The sequence below is a fragment of the Pocillopora damicornis genome, chromosome 11 (assembly GCF_964200805.1).
Source record: "Pocillopora damicornis chromosome 11, jaPocDami1.2, whole genome shotgun sequence".
In the NCBI taxonomy this organism is placed as follows: Eukaryota; Metazoa; Cnidaria; class Anthozoa; order Scleractinia; family Pocilloporidae; genus Pocillopora; species Pocillopora damicornis.
The window spans coordinates 23,075,807-23,092,509 of NC_142680.1; the positions used below are offsets into that span (position 1 = coordinate 23,075,807).

A 16,703-nucleotide genomic window follows, 5' to 3' on the forward strand; every position below is an offset into this window, starting at 1 on the left:
TACATAAGGTGGTCGAAAGAACACTGCTCTGTTTCCTTTTATAACAAACTTGCTTTTAGCATCTAGAGTGGGCATGAGTTCACTAGAATGTTCCTCAACAAAGCGTCTCCAAACTCTTGGTCGGTCAAAGACTTAGTTTGCCCAAAGCGCGAGAAACTGGGCACGAGCGGGTGACTGAGGACGAGGCAACTTTTCCCTAAGGACAGTTCAGTAAGTCCTACTCGCCCTAGATACGTGTTCACATGATGATTGCGGTTTTAGGTATAAGCTGATGTCAAGAATTTTAAATACTTACTCAGCTTTTGTACCAGATCTCTCGTCCTTATTCTGATGAACACGTGTAAATTAAACTTGTCTTGAATAAATAGCTGATGGGTTTTTAACTGTTTTTCTGCTTTTTGCAAAACATATATCTCGATCGTGGTACTTTCAATGTCAACATAAACTCCCATGTTTAAATATTGGGATTAAGAACTTCTGTGGATCATACTTGAGTTGTTTCAACTCGGACTGGTTTCTGCAAGTGGCAGAATCATAAACATAAAGTTGAATATGTGACAGAAAACTTAATCGTCGTAGAAGTTGTGCCTTATTTGTCCTTTCTGTTCTCTTGGTTTTTGATGACCGTCGTAAAATTGATTTCCGCTTTATTACAAAACTTTAATCAGAAGAGGTCACCCACGTATTTACTGCGAAAAATCACATTAATGTTTTAATAACTAGACATCCTGTTAAAATGTACTTATTTCACAACAGGGGATGAACTTAATCAGTTACTAAAGTATAGTTGTCGGAAGAGATTCACTATCCTGACATTTCTTTTGAGTGTTTTGACAGCAAAATCGAGATGGATTTGAATCAGTTTATTATCCAGGCATGTCCTGTGGCGTGCAAGCGTTTCCTTTGACTTGATGCAGCATATTTACCCTGCTCGTTACAAATAATCACAAATGAATGTACATCCGTCAGTCGTTTATTATTTTTTAGAAGAAAGCAATCTGATATTAGCGGTCTTTGTTAAGTGTTCGAGAAAATGTTATCTTGCTGTAGAAATGATAGTTCCAAAAACCAAATTTATTTTCATTAGTTAAATGATACCAATTATTTCATTATCTTATTCATAGAGGAAATTTGCCTTATCATACTGAAGATAAACAATTGATTTTCTATCACAGCTCAATTTGTGTTACTTCCTCGTCTTGCCTTATCCGTAAATTTCAAACCTGGTTGATTTAAATCTGTCTGCCCGTGAACTGCCTATTGTCAATCAAAAAAATAAACTTGCACCCCGTAAAAAAGTTTCCTATTTGCGACTCGCTTTTTCAAAAAGTCTTGGAAGCATATTAAATACACGTTGCTTTTAGCATGATCGAGTAACAGTTGGGCAAATAATAGTCGGTTTCACGGCGAACAATACCTTTTTAAAACTACGTCAGAAAGTAAAACACGTTTTCTCCTTTATCCCGGGAAAAAGAGCTGCAGAACACTGTGTTGTCACTAAGGAAAAATAAAGAAAAGAGTTCACCTCTAGATGTCCATATTTTAATCACCACCTTTGAGAATTTTTGAAAAAAAACAAAAGTAATAAAACATCTTGAAAAGGCAAACTGGAAGTTTACCTTATGATGTTTTCCTAAATAAAAGGTAAAACAGCATAAGGTTTATACAATAAGGAGATTCAAGAACTAATTCACCTTTTTTCGTAGAAAAGGTTGTGGTTATTCACTGTGGTGAATAACAATAAAAGCTAAGTTTCTCGTTTGTCTCACGATGTAGTCACGTGTGATGTAGATCGCACGTAACTACATCGCGAGACAGACGAAAAAACTTAGCTTTTATTAAATCAGCTATGTACAATAAAAGGCTCATAAGCTATGTTCAATAAAAAGATACAAAAACTATTTACAAGAGATAAATTGGATAAAATCGGATAAATACATCGATCCCTTCTCAATTTAAGACCATTAAGAACTATTTTTCTTCATTTTGATACAAAGCTTTACCGGCACAAAGATTTCCGAAAGCATAAACTTTTATCTTTGGTTTCCAATTTAGCATTTGATCCTTGTCGAAATATATTGAGTTACACTTTGATATCCGAGTTGATCCAAATCTGTCCAATTATTGTAGTACGATCTTAATCTTCGAGAAAAGATTTGTTCTTCGCAGGTGAAGGGAATTAGATTTACTTCATTAAAACTATCTTGGTCTTGTTTCCGATCGCATCGATAAGGAAGCGTACTTGTTGAATAAACCGACGAGAATATTGAATTTTTTATCCTAACGATCTACTAAGCTCGGAAGATCCCTCCCCTGCTTGCATCCGTTTAATTGTAACCACGTGTCACGCGTATAAATTCGATCTTTGCAACTGCTTTTGGTTACAAGTAGGATCCGTGAAAGTATCTTCTAGTATTTTCAGGTTCGTAAACATATTTGTGAAAATGTAACTTGTTAGCATTTGAAGAGGGTCTCTTCATTTTGTTATCAAAGCGATATTGAATTCAAGATCGTCTTTGTTCGGTTGTTGTTCAGTTTTGTCATCGATTTACTCCGAAGATGTGATGCAATGGACAGACAACTTTAGTTAAACACTTTCTTCTTCTTTTTCCCAAATTGATTGCATTTGACTAACACTCTTTAACACAAAAGGCATCAGATGAAAATGCTTTTATGTATCACGAAGTCTTCATCAAGTCTAAAGACAAGTTATCGTCTTTTTTACATAATTTACTTGAGCTGAATTTTCAACTGATTATATGTAATACTTGTTAAGAAACTGAAGATATCTGCTTTGTTATATGACTCGTAAAGTCTAATCTTAGAGCCACGTTAAATTGAATTTTGAAAGCAATCTGAATTTACTTTGTTTTAGCTTCAATCCCCTCTGTGATTGGTCCAGGAAACGTGCGCCATGCTCTCAACCAATCAGACACAAAGCTGAAAACCAATCGCGACTTGGCTATCCGCGTTTTCCCGCGCGTCAGGTCGTGTGATGTTGACCTTTTTCTTGATAGACCTATTTAGCTTGTATGTTTTGTTTACCCATTTTAGGTCATGTAATTATACTCTAGTCTATTTCTTTCACATTTCGTCTTATTCACGTGTATCTGTACGCGTAATTTATAAAAGATAAAGCTGGGAATTCCCCAGAGACCTGAAATGGTTAAAAAAATGCTAGCTGAAGAGGTTTATTGCCTGCTGAGAATTTCTTTGATTTTTGCTTGACGTTTTGTCGAAAAGCGCTCTAGTAGGCCATATTTAAAACTTAGCACTTTTTATTTAAAACATACAATTTATTTACCTCCTTGTTTCATAGATTTAATATCCGGGAAAGAGAAGCTATGCTCACGTACAAGGTACCCATTTGTTTTGCTCTGCTTTTCGCAACGTTTACAGTTTTGTGGGAATCAGGAAGTGCTTTCATCCGAGAAGGAAGAACATTGAACGCAAAAGTTTCTCAGGAAGACAAAATATTTCCAAGAAACGCCCGCATAAACACGAATAGCAATTTAAAAGGATATGTACCAAACACAATTAGAGGTGAGTAAAACTGATATCGTTTAAGTCAAGGTTTTTCACTTCATGTTTACAAAAAATCAAATTATGCAGATTTTCGTTGACTGTTTCTTTTCTGAGCATGCCTAAATGAGTAGTTGTCATGAGGACCACGCCCAAGGCAAGGAGCTGAGTTTTTCGAGTTCATTACTTTCAACGAGATCACAAAAGCATTTCCTGATTCGGTCATCATTTCTCCTATATAAAACTGCAAAGTCCTTAGTCACAATGAATATAAACATTTGCAATGTTTCTCAGTGCTCTCCTTCTAGCTGTCCGATAAATTTCGAAGACTAAAGTCATACTCTCTTCTCTACAATGACAACAGCTAGAATTTTATATCCTATCTCAGAACCTAGAATGAAACACCCTTAATATTTCTAGTTCTCTCTCCTTTCAAACAATATCTTTCTCGTTTTACTTCTCCAGGGTTTGTAAAACAGTCGGAAACTGACGACCACAGATAAAGTATTCCATACATGGTTCAGGAATTTTCCCGAAATAAGTTATAGTGTGATACCCCAAACCTTACATTGTTTACGATCTACCTGCTGCGAACAGACCTTGTAGATCCGGCGAGGAAGTCTTTGAATTGTCTCTGGATTTTATCTCCTTGATCACGCCTACTATTTTTGAGATGGAATACAAATAGATGCAATAAAAAGAGCGAATAAAGTTTTTAACATTTCATGTCCATATCAGATGCCATGTGTAATTTAAGTATAGAATAAATGTAATTCCCTTAAACCGGACCACTCCAGAAAACACAAAATAATTCGCTGGAAATTTACCCACCGAAACTACAAATGTTGGCAACGGTTTTATACATCCTTTAAGCCTCAAGTTGCTAATGTTATGATCTGCATAACTCATGAAAGTTCGCTCTCTGCTACCGTTTGCATCTGTAATGTAGCGTAATTTCAGGACTGTTACTCTGAAAATGTCGAGAATAGGCCGACAGGAGTGAAATAACGAATTTCCTTTCATTTGGCACAAAGAAAGAATTCTACAACTTTTAACTTCTCATCGTTACGCAATTTTTGAGTATAGTAAAACGTCTACATTTGGCTGAAATTTTCAGCTTGAAATAAACTATGGAGTTAGAGTACGAAAGAAGTGTAGAGGAAACACTTGAAGCAGTCGAGTTTTTCCCTACTTCGATTCTTGAGCATGTTGAGTACTCTGGCCGCTTCCCAAGACGAAACTTTATATATCATACAAGCGTAAGCGTGTTTGAGTTTTATTAACGTCCTTAAGCCAATGACAATCTGAAAGCGTGAAAACCTTCAAAAACTCTAATAGTCCATTTCGTTTTCTCTTGGGTGTTTTTCGTGGCATGTTTACAAACCTTGCCGGCTTAGTATTCAAAGCCAGTTAATTCGCGCCCGCTTCCGCACGTATAAACACGCAAGGTCGAAAGTGGCTTTCAAGCGGAGTTCGTTAGGTAAATGAAGACTTCGGTTTACTCTCTAATTTTACACCTTAAAACAAATTTCATTGTCATTACTTTTTAGACTTGAACCGACACCGCCAATTAATCAATTATTAATTCAACTTTAAGTTTTTCTTTCACTCATTTGTCTAGACCGACTAAATATTAGTTTCCGCTTTATGGTTTTCGAGTCACTTGATGATTTTGGATCATTCTTTTTAATTACGGGAAAATGACTAAAAAAATATCGGTGCGGTAAATCTTAACACTATGAAATTGTCGTTAGTGGTCTTAGAATTTACAGCATTGATCGGTACTCTTTGGTATGAGAGGATATTTACACTGTATAAACTGAATTAATCTCGTAAATTAAAGCCACTGTTATGAACTGTACTGTACGAACTAGCCCTTTAGAATTTGCGCGTTTTTCAGGTTTTACTGTTTATAGAACTTTCAATGTAGTTTTACTGCAAAAATTGTGTTGGGGAGCAAACGTTCCAACAAAAGATCATCGAAATGTTTCATTCAGAGAAAGCATTTGAGTCTGTTTTTCATCATCATGAGATTACAAGCATTCAATCGAATTCTTAATTCAAAAAGTATTTCTTGCAGCATAACTTTGGTTGTCCAAAGCACAAGGAAAGTTTCTCCGTTAGATGTAAATATTCCCTTACTTTACTCAATCAACAATTTTGTCCGCACCGAACAAACCTAAACAAACGGCTTTTTACCCCTAGCTCATTTTCAATGAATTGTACAAGAGGTGTCATAGAAATTAACGAGGTGAAATGTTTCGTTGATTGTACCGGCACAAAAAACCGTCATCCTAGTTAACTGGTCGTAAAACTGTAGATAAGTAAGTCCTTTGTTACTTCTACGACGATTTTCAGTCCTATGGCGCGTCTTTCGGTGAAAAATTGCCTTTCGATAATTCGTGAAAGAAACTTTAGTTTTTGATTAGGCAGAGCGGTTCGGTCTTTGCACACACACTTACAAGATACAATACCGCAGTTGGGTAGATTATGAAAAAATACAATTCTTTAGAAATTTGTTTAAAGAGTGAATCATTAAAAGCGGTAAACGAAGCCTGGACAATGGCTCTCAAAAGACCCACGACTATTATAGATGATTAATTAAAATTGTTTGTTCCCAGTGCTAAACAACGTTCCTTTCAAATACGATATAATAAAACATAAATGAAAAGCAAAATAAACTGAGAAGGAATTACCATTAAAAATTAATGCTGGTGGACATCATTAATACTAAATATAGTGACTTTTGTTATAAAAAGGAAGGCTGCCGAAGGAAACGTTTAGACACCATTCGTCTAGCGATCTACTGACGTTTCAAGCCAAATAGAAGAAAATAGTAGCAGCAACATTATTCCTTAGGTAAGAATCTGTACTGGCTGTTGTTTAAAAGGAATCTTTGATCAGTGATTTGACTGCGTGTTGCGATCGATAGTTCCCTTTTTGTTGTAGTAAGGGATTCACTTTTTAAATCTAAAATCTTATCTTCAAAACGGCCGAATATCGAATGAAGCGTCCTCAAGGTTCTTTTAGGAAGTAGTTCTGGATTGGAAAGTTTTTGCGCAGTCTGGGTGCAAAAATTCAAACGATTTAAAAAAAATTGACTGTTGGAAACAACTAAAAACAACTTTCATATAATACTACTTTTACTTGAAATATTTTTATCGGCTAATTCCCCTGTGTAATGGAGTTACGAAAAAAAAAAAAAAAAACGTTTTCCAATCCAAAAATTCCGTTCGTAACTGAACTTTTTCTTCACTCGTTTTCCTTTATGCTCTTTTGATTCCCTACGGATTTTTCCTCAGAAAAATGCGCCATATGATACCGCAAACGAAGAATGAAACACCCTAAGTAAGATGCGACCTTATTGTTCGAATATGAAAGCAGATGTATATTTCCCTAAGGTAGATTAAGTTTTAGCATCATAGTAAACAACTTTAAATTGAAAACCGAAAATTTGTTAACGGTCGTTTTGAGGAAGGGTTAATTAATTGTCGCGCGTAAGAGAGTGGATTTACGTTGATAAGTTTTGCAAACTGTAGAAGTCAGCAGAATTTATTCAGCGGCAAATAATGCCGTACATAAATTTCTCCGTGCGTCAAATGATGCTTTTAAGCAAATGCAGAAGACCCTCAGCAAATAAGAAATGCTTTTCGAGAGGCGACATAGGCGGTTCTATGGCACAGTTTTCAAAGCTTTTTGAAAAAATACCCTAGTGGCCTTTACTTCATTCTGGATAAATTTTGACCTGTGAGCTATGAAATTTTAGGCGTTTTGCTAAACCAGAATATATAATCATTCCGTTTTCAGGCTTAAAACTCAACGTTAAAGACTTTTTAAACATCTTTGGTGTTCGAATTCGTTCCCGCGAAGCTTTTTCAATAGCTATCTGAACACAAGTAATTTCTGCACCTGGCTGTGCTTTAGAGACCGAGACGGATTTTTTCATAATTTTTAGCAACCTTCATCTGTGAATATCGCTGATTTTAGAAGGTCACCGTAAAGTCTAGAAAGCCGCTCAATGATTGCATAAGTAAAAGGAAAGACTCCACAGCAATTAAAATTGTTCCGTTTGTTTTGCACTTCATTTAAAAAGTCTGAATTACTCCTTTCCTCGCATCAAGTGATTTATATCTTTTCCATAACTAACATTAGCTTTCCGAAACTGTAATGGCTTCAGTTGTTTGTTGTCAACACTTATCAATTCTAGGAACGCTCTATAGCTTCTACCATCGATTTAGTACGATATTAATATTTTGTAGTCATTTGCAATTCGTGGCAGTCTTCCCTTTCCTTAAGCCTTCTCTTTCCATATTTATCCATTTTTTCCAATGTAACTTCGACTTCCTCTAATCATCAACTAATATGTCTGTGCCTTCCTTCTCGTTTTCAGCCAATTTTCTTTTCATTCAATCTCTAGGTTTGAGTATAATCTATTGACAATGAAGAACGTTCTTCTTACAACGTTGGCCGTTTTTTTAATCACTGTCACACTGGTCGGACAGGTTCAGTGTCTTCTCAGAGCTGGAAGAGACAACATAATGATTCCTAGAAAAGGTGTTCGCGAAGAACTCGAAATAATGCATAACCAAGCGAAGCCGGTTTACGCCAGAAAATCAGGTTATAGACGTGCAAGACCTTTGGGCAATGAAAATGAAGGTATGTTGCATTGGCAGCCGAATACACTATTATTTTTTTTTCTCAGTTCGTGAGCGGGCGGTATTCTACAAATCCTGCAATCTTATCGGTTCCGAGAGCGGGCAGTATTCTCCCCATCGGGCCCGCTCACAGTGGGCGGTTCTTTTCGCAACCATTTGTTAGGTTTTAGAAAAAAATAAAAATGTTATTCACCAGCCATGGTCGGTCCGTATTGGGAAAAACTGTGCGGCGGTATCCAAGACCTCGGGTACAGTTTTTCCCAATACGGACCTCCCGTCTGGTGAATAACATATATGTATTCATAATCTCAGCACTGCATTCTTCCCATTTCTGTGTTACTGTTAAGGAGAATTTGATTGATGATCAGGAGCCTTTATAATTGGAGAACATTTCCTCTCTTCTTATGACGTTTACATTTGATTGACGGGCGATTCTGTGGGCCCGAAAAAAAGATAAGCCGGTCACTCACGAGGATGAAATGGTTAAGTAACTTTTATGATGCCAAATGGTGAATGTTTCTTTTCCTTAGAATTGCCTGATTTTTTTTAATCTAAGATTTTCAATTGTTCTCTTTCAGAAATTATGAATTGACAAAGATGGAATGTGCAGCTCGTTGCTCTCGACTCTGATAGGTAGAAAGCGACAATTGAAACGAAAAAATGCCAGCTATTTTAGACAAACTCAGTTATATCCTTTGCGAGGCGTGTTTGAAGCGCATTAAGCCTTTACTCATTGTGATGATTGCTCTCTCTTTTGTAAAATTCTGCCATTAGATCATATATTCTAATAAACTTGAATCACTATCTTGTTATCGTTGTGTTCAATGTGTATGATGATTTCAGATCATTCTTTAAAGAAAAATAAGGGGAGCAGGCGTTTTTGTCGAGGTTTGCCATTCATTTGTACGAAAAAAAAAATTAGTTTTCTTTTCCTCTCCCCCCCTCTCTCCCCCTGTCTCTCCCCCTGTCTCCCCCCTGTCTCCCCCCTGTCTCCCCCCTGTCTCCACTCCTGTCTCCCCCCTCTTCCCCCCTGTCTCCCCCCTGTCTCCCCTCCTGTCTCCCCCCTCTTCCCCCCTGTCTCCCCCCTGTCTCCCCCTGTCTCCCCCCTCTTTCCCCCTCTCTCTCTCTCTCTCCCCCCCTCTCTCTTTCCCCCCCCCCCTCTCTCTCTCTTATTTTTTCAGTGCACGGTTGAGGAATATACAAGATTTTACGGTACATGTTTCACCTCTCCTGTCTGCCGAATTTGTTTTACCGTACGACCATTTTCCCTCTGCATGGTGAATCTAGGATACGAACCTAAACTGAACGAAAACTAAAACACAGACGACGCGCTGTCATCTTCTATGCCACGAGAACTTTGTTCGACGATCATCGTTTGGACGGCCTCACAGTAAGACACAATTATATGACATGCGAAAATATAAACTGTGACACACCCTTTCCATGAAATTTTCACAAATACTGTTAGGACACTAGAAAATATCGATAAAAATTGCCCTGATCTACCATAAATTGCAATTTTTATTCAGAGCTGAAGTGCGTTGTTAATACAAGTTTAGAGCTTTCTTTGTTGTCATGGGCATTATTTGCTATTGATGAGTTACAGATGATCAATTAATTTCGTTGCCATTTTTTCTTCCTTTGTACTCCATCTGTTACAAAATTAAAAAAGTCTCAGTCAGTATGAGAAAATTTGTCCAGTCCGAAAAATAATTATACTTTATCGATCGTTTAATTCTCGAAGCCGAGGTAAGCGAGAGGGTCGAGGAGGGAGTATAGTGGATTTCAGTCCCTTTCAATTTGCTTTTTTTTCTCGGTCAGACTTAGCCAATAAATATTTTATTAGCGAATACCTTGATCAATAGTTTTTGTTTCATCTTCAACTGTTCGTGAACCAGTTTCTATGGTAACAAACTATTACTTCATAATTAAAATGAGAAGTCATTTTCAAAGCAATTAATGATTCTTTGACCTTTTTTAGGGTAAAAATCAGATGGAAAATTCCTCGAAAAGCAGTTAATTGTCAAAATCAAACGCCTCAAGCCACATTCTCATTACTGGCATTTTCCTGGCTAAGAGAGCGAGTAAAAATATCTGTTCACCATCTGTTACGTTACCTGCAGTGTAGCAATAAGCATCGCCTCGTAATTCTTCCTGAGCTGTCTCCATTGCCGCTGACTCATCTCGTTGCATTTTCTCGATCCGATCTCTACCGGCTCTAAGCAGGGCTTCACCTTGATCAACAAACACACCAGCAACTAGCACGAACACCAGAACTGTGAGAAGTACTTTGTTCATGGCGACAAATCTGAAGATGGATCGAAAATTTCGTCAATAATTCCTCGTAAAAGATGAAGAGACACAAAATGAATTATTTGAAATGAGCTTGATGTCCATTGCAGCAACCGATTTTGTGTTAAAGAATCAAGTCCCAGAACTAATGCAAATAACACGATTTTTCTCGATCGAGAAATAGAGAATATTATTCAGAAATAAACTGCGGAAAAAATTAACAGTGAAGAAATTAAGGAAATTAAAACAAGAGTAACATGGGCAAATGTTTTGCCTACAGTAATCTTACGGAATCTATACTTTCAGAATTGTAAAAGTCACATTTAGAACGGAAGAGATTTTTTCCTAAGAATTCTTGTTTAAAGTCTCAACTAAATTGTTGTTTCTCTCAAGGTATAAAGCGAGAAAAGTTATTGGAAAACCGATCGAGTTGTGGGATAATTTAAAAATGATCTGTTATTTATCCATGCAAAATAAATCACTGCTGATGATGCTTACCAGAAATTAACTTCAGACGGTGGTTAAATGAATAGATTATCTCACCTTCACTATGATAACTGTGGTTGATCTTCTCTCAAAGCTTTTTTTATATACGAAATGAAACAACAACACTAGCAAAACTTAATTTATCATCCCAGAACACATTCTTGATTTATTCATGGTAGAAAAACACATACAGAGGTGTGAACATTTGATTAATTCAAATATGCGATAAGGATATGAAATATTCCATGATCTTAAAGATTGATACAATCCCTCAGGCGAAGTATTTAACATCCAGATGATTTTTTTTCTGAGTTGATTTTAAAATATATATTGGTAATTTAGTGTTAACAACTGAGTTGAAAACCTAAATTGGCTACCGTAAAGAGTTTCAAAGCTGATGTTGCGAGCTTTAGCCCTTCGTCAGAGCGAAACATCCAGGTGGTTAACTCCGCGATTAAGAGCCTAAAGATGCGTGTTTATTCTTTTTCAGAGTATTCTTTTGCATCTTATGGTTTTGATATAAACACCGGGTCTCTCTACTACATCGTATATAAGTACCTTACATAATGTATTAATAACAGGTTTAAGAAGAGTTCATCAAGCAAATCATGTAACGCAAAATGTTTCATTTTGAAGATTCAAATTTTTAAGAACTGAAGTCTGTGTTCGAGAAATCAATATGGCATGTATGGGTTTTGAAGAAATATTTGTTGTTCCCTTTCAAGTTGTTTTTTGTCTAATCCTCTTTAATTGTTAAAGATTATTCATATTTTGGCTATTTGCGTGTTCTTACTGTAGTATGGTTTATGCCTTGTTGATAAACACCAGAAATTAATCATTCAGTTAATTTCCTTCCGCGGAGACATAGATGACAAATTAAGGCCTCGCAGCAATTAATAGTTTGAAAATAGTTCTCACATAAGTGGAATTTTGAGTGGACTTCAGCTACTTCTTCAATTATGACACGAAATAATTCTTAGCGGAGGGTAAATTTATTCAAGTTAAATTCCACATAGTCAACTACATCACAGAAATCCCTCCATAAAAAATATATATTGGAGAAAAAAACAATACCTAATATACCTTTGTCGAAGTAAATTAAACCGAGCGGTGATTTTTAAAATATGATATAAGGTACTGAAGATTGTAAATTTTAGTTGCAAATGATTAGTTTTGATTAAAATTGTGACCAAAACCTTTTTAATCTCAAGTCTAAGTTCAAAAACTCTGAAATTTTCTAATTATAACGTGATTTCTTGTAAAGAATTCATTTTGATAATTTGGCGTTTCTCTGCCATAGCTCAAGTTATGTCTGTTAACGTGTTGTAATTTCGTTGTTGGATCTTCCGTTAAAAGCAAGCATTTTTTTTTTTTGAAAAATACATCCACTGGGGCCGCAGAAGTAAAAATTCTGTTTTTGACTTGTGTTTCGAAAAAGAGAGTAATTTTAAACAAAGACATATTTTAAATACTTTTTGCATGTCGGGTCCTGATCTTAATAATGATAAATCTGATGTTGTATAGATCTGTGTATTTTTTTTAATCCCCCAAGGCATGTTCGCTCCAGGAGGCACACTGAGGTAGTATTCAAACGTATCAAACATTTGAAGGCCATAGCTATTTTTTAGCGCCGGCGATGAGTATTCACTCCTAAGCCTTTTTCATTCATAATAACAACAGGTTACGTATTGATGTAAAGGATTCTGCAGCTAATTTTAGTATCTACTGTGATTATGGGTCAGAAAGATTCTGGATACGTTTAAGAATAGTGAGTTTGTTATGGTAAGACGTGATAAACAACTCTTTTCACTGTTACTTATTTGCTGCTTATAGATAATTTATTTCCGACTGAAACAGCCCACAAATTTGTTCCTAGAAACAAATGCAATCAATTATTCATGAAAGATGTTATCTCAAAGGACACTTTTCTGATAATCGCTGCAAGAGGCGGACATTTAATGTTTCGACACATGGTATACTTGTTTAATGTTTAAAACGACACCTCAGCCATGATAACTAATCACTGAAATGTCATTTGATTCCTTTGAAAGCCCGTTAGCAAAACTGTAAGTTACATCAGATCAGGAATCTGCTGAAAAAATTATAGTAAGAGTGGAATGCAAACTTTATTAATTATTTTCAAATCATCTACGCCTTTTAATATCTCCGTCATTTTCACTCGCTGATGAGTTCCGGTTATTTGTGAGACCAAAATCGAGCCGTATTTGCTATGTATCGCACGATCAAAGCATTTTTTTTGGTTCCGCAAATCACGACAAAATTAGATCAAAAAGCCCCCTCAAATAGGGCGCTCTAGGTATTCAGAATACCATTTTTTACCAATTAATCTTCTTAGATTCAATAACTTGAATGCGTGATTTCATTTCCAGAATGAGAAAAAACGAATTATTTCCTTTCCAAATGAGTGCAACAAAGCTTTTCATGTGTTGAAATGAAAAACATTGATATTGTTTTCGTGAAAAGTCATTCACAGCTTGTTCGTGGTATCTAAATGAGCCTACATCCGTTTGCTTATCATTGAGTGCTTGGTGGGCTTAAATGAAAGAGATTTTGCGAGCAGTACTCCACAAGCCGATTTTACAACAAACCGGCGGTTCAAAGGACGGTTGGAAACTCCCAAAAGGTAAGGTTTATAATAGGAACTAAACATGGCTTGCCTTACGTTCCGAAATTCTCCATCTCATAGTTGACTTAAATTGTATCTTGTTTCTACTTTTTCTTTTAAAATGTCTGATCTCTTGGCTTTCTCCAGTTACTATGTTTAAATGGAAACAAATAAAGATACTAGTTCGGTTTCAATCACACCAGTTTCAAACAAGAACGAATCATCAAATTCAGAGCGACCACACGGTTGATTTTTTTCAGTTTTTTTTTTAATCGTCAAGAGCCTAAGAAGATACTTTTTTTCATGTGTTAACGTAATTTTTCTATGTTTCTTCCTGAGAATCATGATCACAGAATTTCAAAGAATAATTTAATGCTAAGTCTTAAAATCAACCCGCGCTTAATGATTATAGAAAATTAGAGAAAATTAGAGAAAATTAGAAAGAAAATTATACGACTTAATCATCGACCAATCAGAGTCCGCTAATCCAGGCGTTATAAACACCAACATTTTCACTGTGTAATCACTTTTAGTAATTAACGAATTATGAAATTTTTTTTGAGTTACCTTCTTGGAATAAATTTCTTTTCGTAATAGCTAGAAAAGAATTATCGTTTGGAACTTGCTTACACAAAGAACTGAATTCCCCTCAAAGAGTCTTTTCTTTTAAAGAAGAAGAGAAGTCTTTAGAAGTCTTTTATCTACATTATGGCGTTACACTTGGAGATTTGTAGATGAACCCAACAGTTGAAATGACATTAAATTCAGGAATGACAAAGTAATATCGAATGCAACAGAAAAGTGAATGTTAGACTTGCATCATTTATTTTAAAATTTATTGTGCTTGCACTATATGCATATGTACGTCTGTGAATTACACTTGATTTATCTGATACACTGAAAACAGTATGATCAATAAAAACTGTTGATTTTCGCAAAGAAAAGCTGTCACAAAAATCCCTTTTTCACTTTAGAATTGACGCCGTGAAAGCAAACTATGGCTGCAGCATTTGTTACTGTTCTGTTGATTATGTTAGTTGCTGGTGAATATATTGATGAAATTGACGGCTTGCTCCGCGCTGGCAGAGATCGAATCGAGAAGGAGTCACGTGACGATCATATGCACAAAAGAGAGGCTGCTGATATGCGCGAATATCGACTTCCTTTTTACTCAAGAAGAAGTGAGTATCTTAAATTTCCCAATAGAGTGTGGGTGTGTCTGGGAGAGAGGGAGGTGGTAACGAGACGCAATGACATAAGGGTGGCATATATAAGCTTCATTGAATAACCTACATTAATTTTTTTCTTAGAAGAAATATGGTTTTTGTGCTAATGAAAACTGATATCTGTTTCTGTTTCCAGGCAGAATCCAAAATGCTGAGGAGTGACCTTCAAACTCACAGACATTTCTTAAGCCGATCTTTTATAACCTAAATATGGGATTAGTACCTAAAATATGAGCATTGTAAAGAATAAAAGGATCTTCATCATAAGAGTTACTTTATAATTGTAGAACGATACTGAACAACATAATTTCTGCAGATTTAAAGGAATTTGTCATTTATCTTGCTATTCGTATACCGAAGGACGAATTGACTGTCTGTCTCACTGACTGACTCAGTAAATGACTCACTCACTCACATAAAGCCTGACGGAATGATAAACTGCCGGATTGTACTTCATTCTCAGTTCTGTCCTTCTTTCCGTCAGGCTGAATTATTGACTGGGCCTACCGAAGGACTTATTGTTCGGAAACGTCAACAACCGTTACTCCAATGTAATTTTGTTGTATCAACTGAGGTGGAGTTGATAATGTAAATTGGCCACGGTAAAGAGTAAAAAGCTGGCGTTTCACGTCAAAGCCCTTCATCAGAAGCTTTTAAAACTCTTTACGGTGGCCAATTGACACAACGACCAGATTATCGGTAAACTTCAGTGTCTCTAGCTTCAGTGTAATTGATAAACTACATCGAATAACAAATTGAATTTTGTCAACAGCGATGACAAATTTCTCTCTGGGGAGCTCAAAGATTAACATTTCTCTTCGAAGCTGCAGCGAAAAAATAATGATATTTTCAGTTTGGATATCTTTAAGATCGAAGGATAATGCTCCACTAAGCCTCCTCCAAATTTAATCACATGCTTGAGAGAAAGTTAACTGGGATAATATTCTCTTTGCAAATTAAAGACCCTCTTAGGACGCGACCAGGAAATTTTTTTTTCATATTTTCTTTGTCATAGGATGACTACTCTTTCTATCAATTAAACGTTAGGCAGAGGGGGATTGTTTCTATATAGAATGCAAGAATATTTCCTGTACAATGAAATAATTCAAGAAATTTAAGTTTTTTTTCTCCACTGTTTTAATTAAAGTCTCAATTCAAAATTTGCATGTGACTGACTTGCTTAAAGAGAGAATTTGGAAAATCACAAGGTTTTTTCAAATGTTATTTTGAGCAATCTGTATTAACGAGAATATTTAGCTCGATTCAGAAAAATATCTCTGATGAACACAAATGAAATAGTCAACATATTGTCCAGTTTCCATGCATGATTCATGTGCCAAGTCAAAGGACTACTGAAGTCATGGCCATGAACGTATTTCTAGGTGATCTGAATGCCACAACAGATGAGTCAGTGAAGCATCAAAATCTTTTTTACTTAAATCGTGTAAGATTTAAATGAAAAGAAAAAAAATCATTTAAAGAGTAGGTATCAGAGCAATTGTTTAAATACTATGTGTCGGCTATTTATTCAATAAATAAATTTATATAATTTATATGATATTCCCTTAAACTTTTACATTTTTTCCATGGATGTTTTGTCACCTTTCGGCATCGAAAATTAGTTCATTTGTTAGAATTTGAAATGAAATAAACAGATGTTACTTGCTTTGTGAATCACAATTGTATAAATTTCTATTTGAATTATACAATCCGCGACACTTCCTGAGAATGAATGACTTTGATTTAATGAAGATTCCCAAAACATTGTAAACCATGAAACTGTGAGGCCTCCGAAGTATTTATCAAATTTTATGCATGAAATGAGGACCAACATTTTTCCAGTTTTACGAGGCTGTCTGGAACATGACAAAGGCAGGAGCAATACCTTAGAAGACA

The 16,703-nt window shown here is 35.8% G+C and overlaps 1 protein-coding gene and 3 long non-coding RNA genes across 5 annotated transcripts; 3 read left to right on the plus strand and 1 right to left on the minus strand.

Moving 5' to 3' along the window:
- Positions 1 to 2,271: 2,271 nt before the first annotated feature.
- LOC149038326 (uncharacterized) lies at positions 2,272 to 4,251 on the plus strand. The gene is made up of 3 exons (XR_016181172.1): positions 2,272 to 2,422; positions 3,320 to 3,543; positions 3,988 to 4,251. It is a non-coding gene; the product is annotated as an uncharacterized LOC149038326 (long non-coding RNA).
- A 1,993-nt stretch (positions 4,252 to 6,244) lies between these two features.
- LOC113678329 (uncharacterized) lies at positions 6,245 to 8,981 on the plus strand. Of its 2 annotated transcripts, none has more exons than XM_089186869.1 (3): positions 6,245 to 6,381; positions 7,940 to 8,178; positions 8,756 to 8,981. In XM_089186869.1, the coding sequence occupies exons 2-3, from the start codon at positions 7,962 to 7,964 to the stop codon at positions 8,767 to 8,769; spliced, it is 231 nt and encodes a 76-aa protein (XP_089042995.1). In that variant the 5' UTR covers positions 6,245 to 6,381; positions 7,940 to 7,961; the 3' UTR covers positions 8,770 to 8,981. The 2 variants fall into 2 exon arrangements, with proteins under 2 accessions (XP_089042995.1, XP_089042996.1); XM_089186870.1 differs by having other exon boundaries at positions 6,256 to 6,381; positions 7,913 to 8,178.
- A 699-nt stretch (positions 8,982 to 9,680) lies between these two features.
- LOC113678326 (uncharacterized) lies at positions 9,681 to 10,475 on the minus strand. Its single transcript, XR_003446864.2, has 2 exons — positions 10,295 to 10,475; positions 9,681 to 9,829 (listed from the first exon to the last, which is right to left on the minus strand). It is a non-coding gene; the product is annotated as an uncharacterized LOC113678326 (long non-coding RNA).
- Positions 10,476 to 13,324: 2,849 nt separating this feature from the next.
- LOC113678328 (uncharacterized) lies at positions 13,325 to 16,473 on the plus strand. Its single transcript, XR_003446866.2, has 3 exons — positions 13,325 to 13,599; positions 14,556 to 14,762; positions 14,944 to 16,473. It is a non-coding gene; the product is annotated as an uncharacterized LOC113678328 (long non-coding RNA).
- The last annotated feature ends 230 nt before the right edge of the window (positions 16,474 to 16,703 follow it).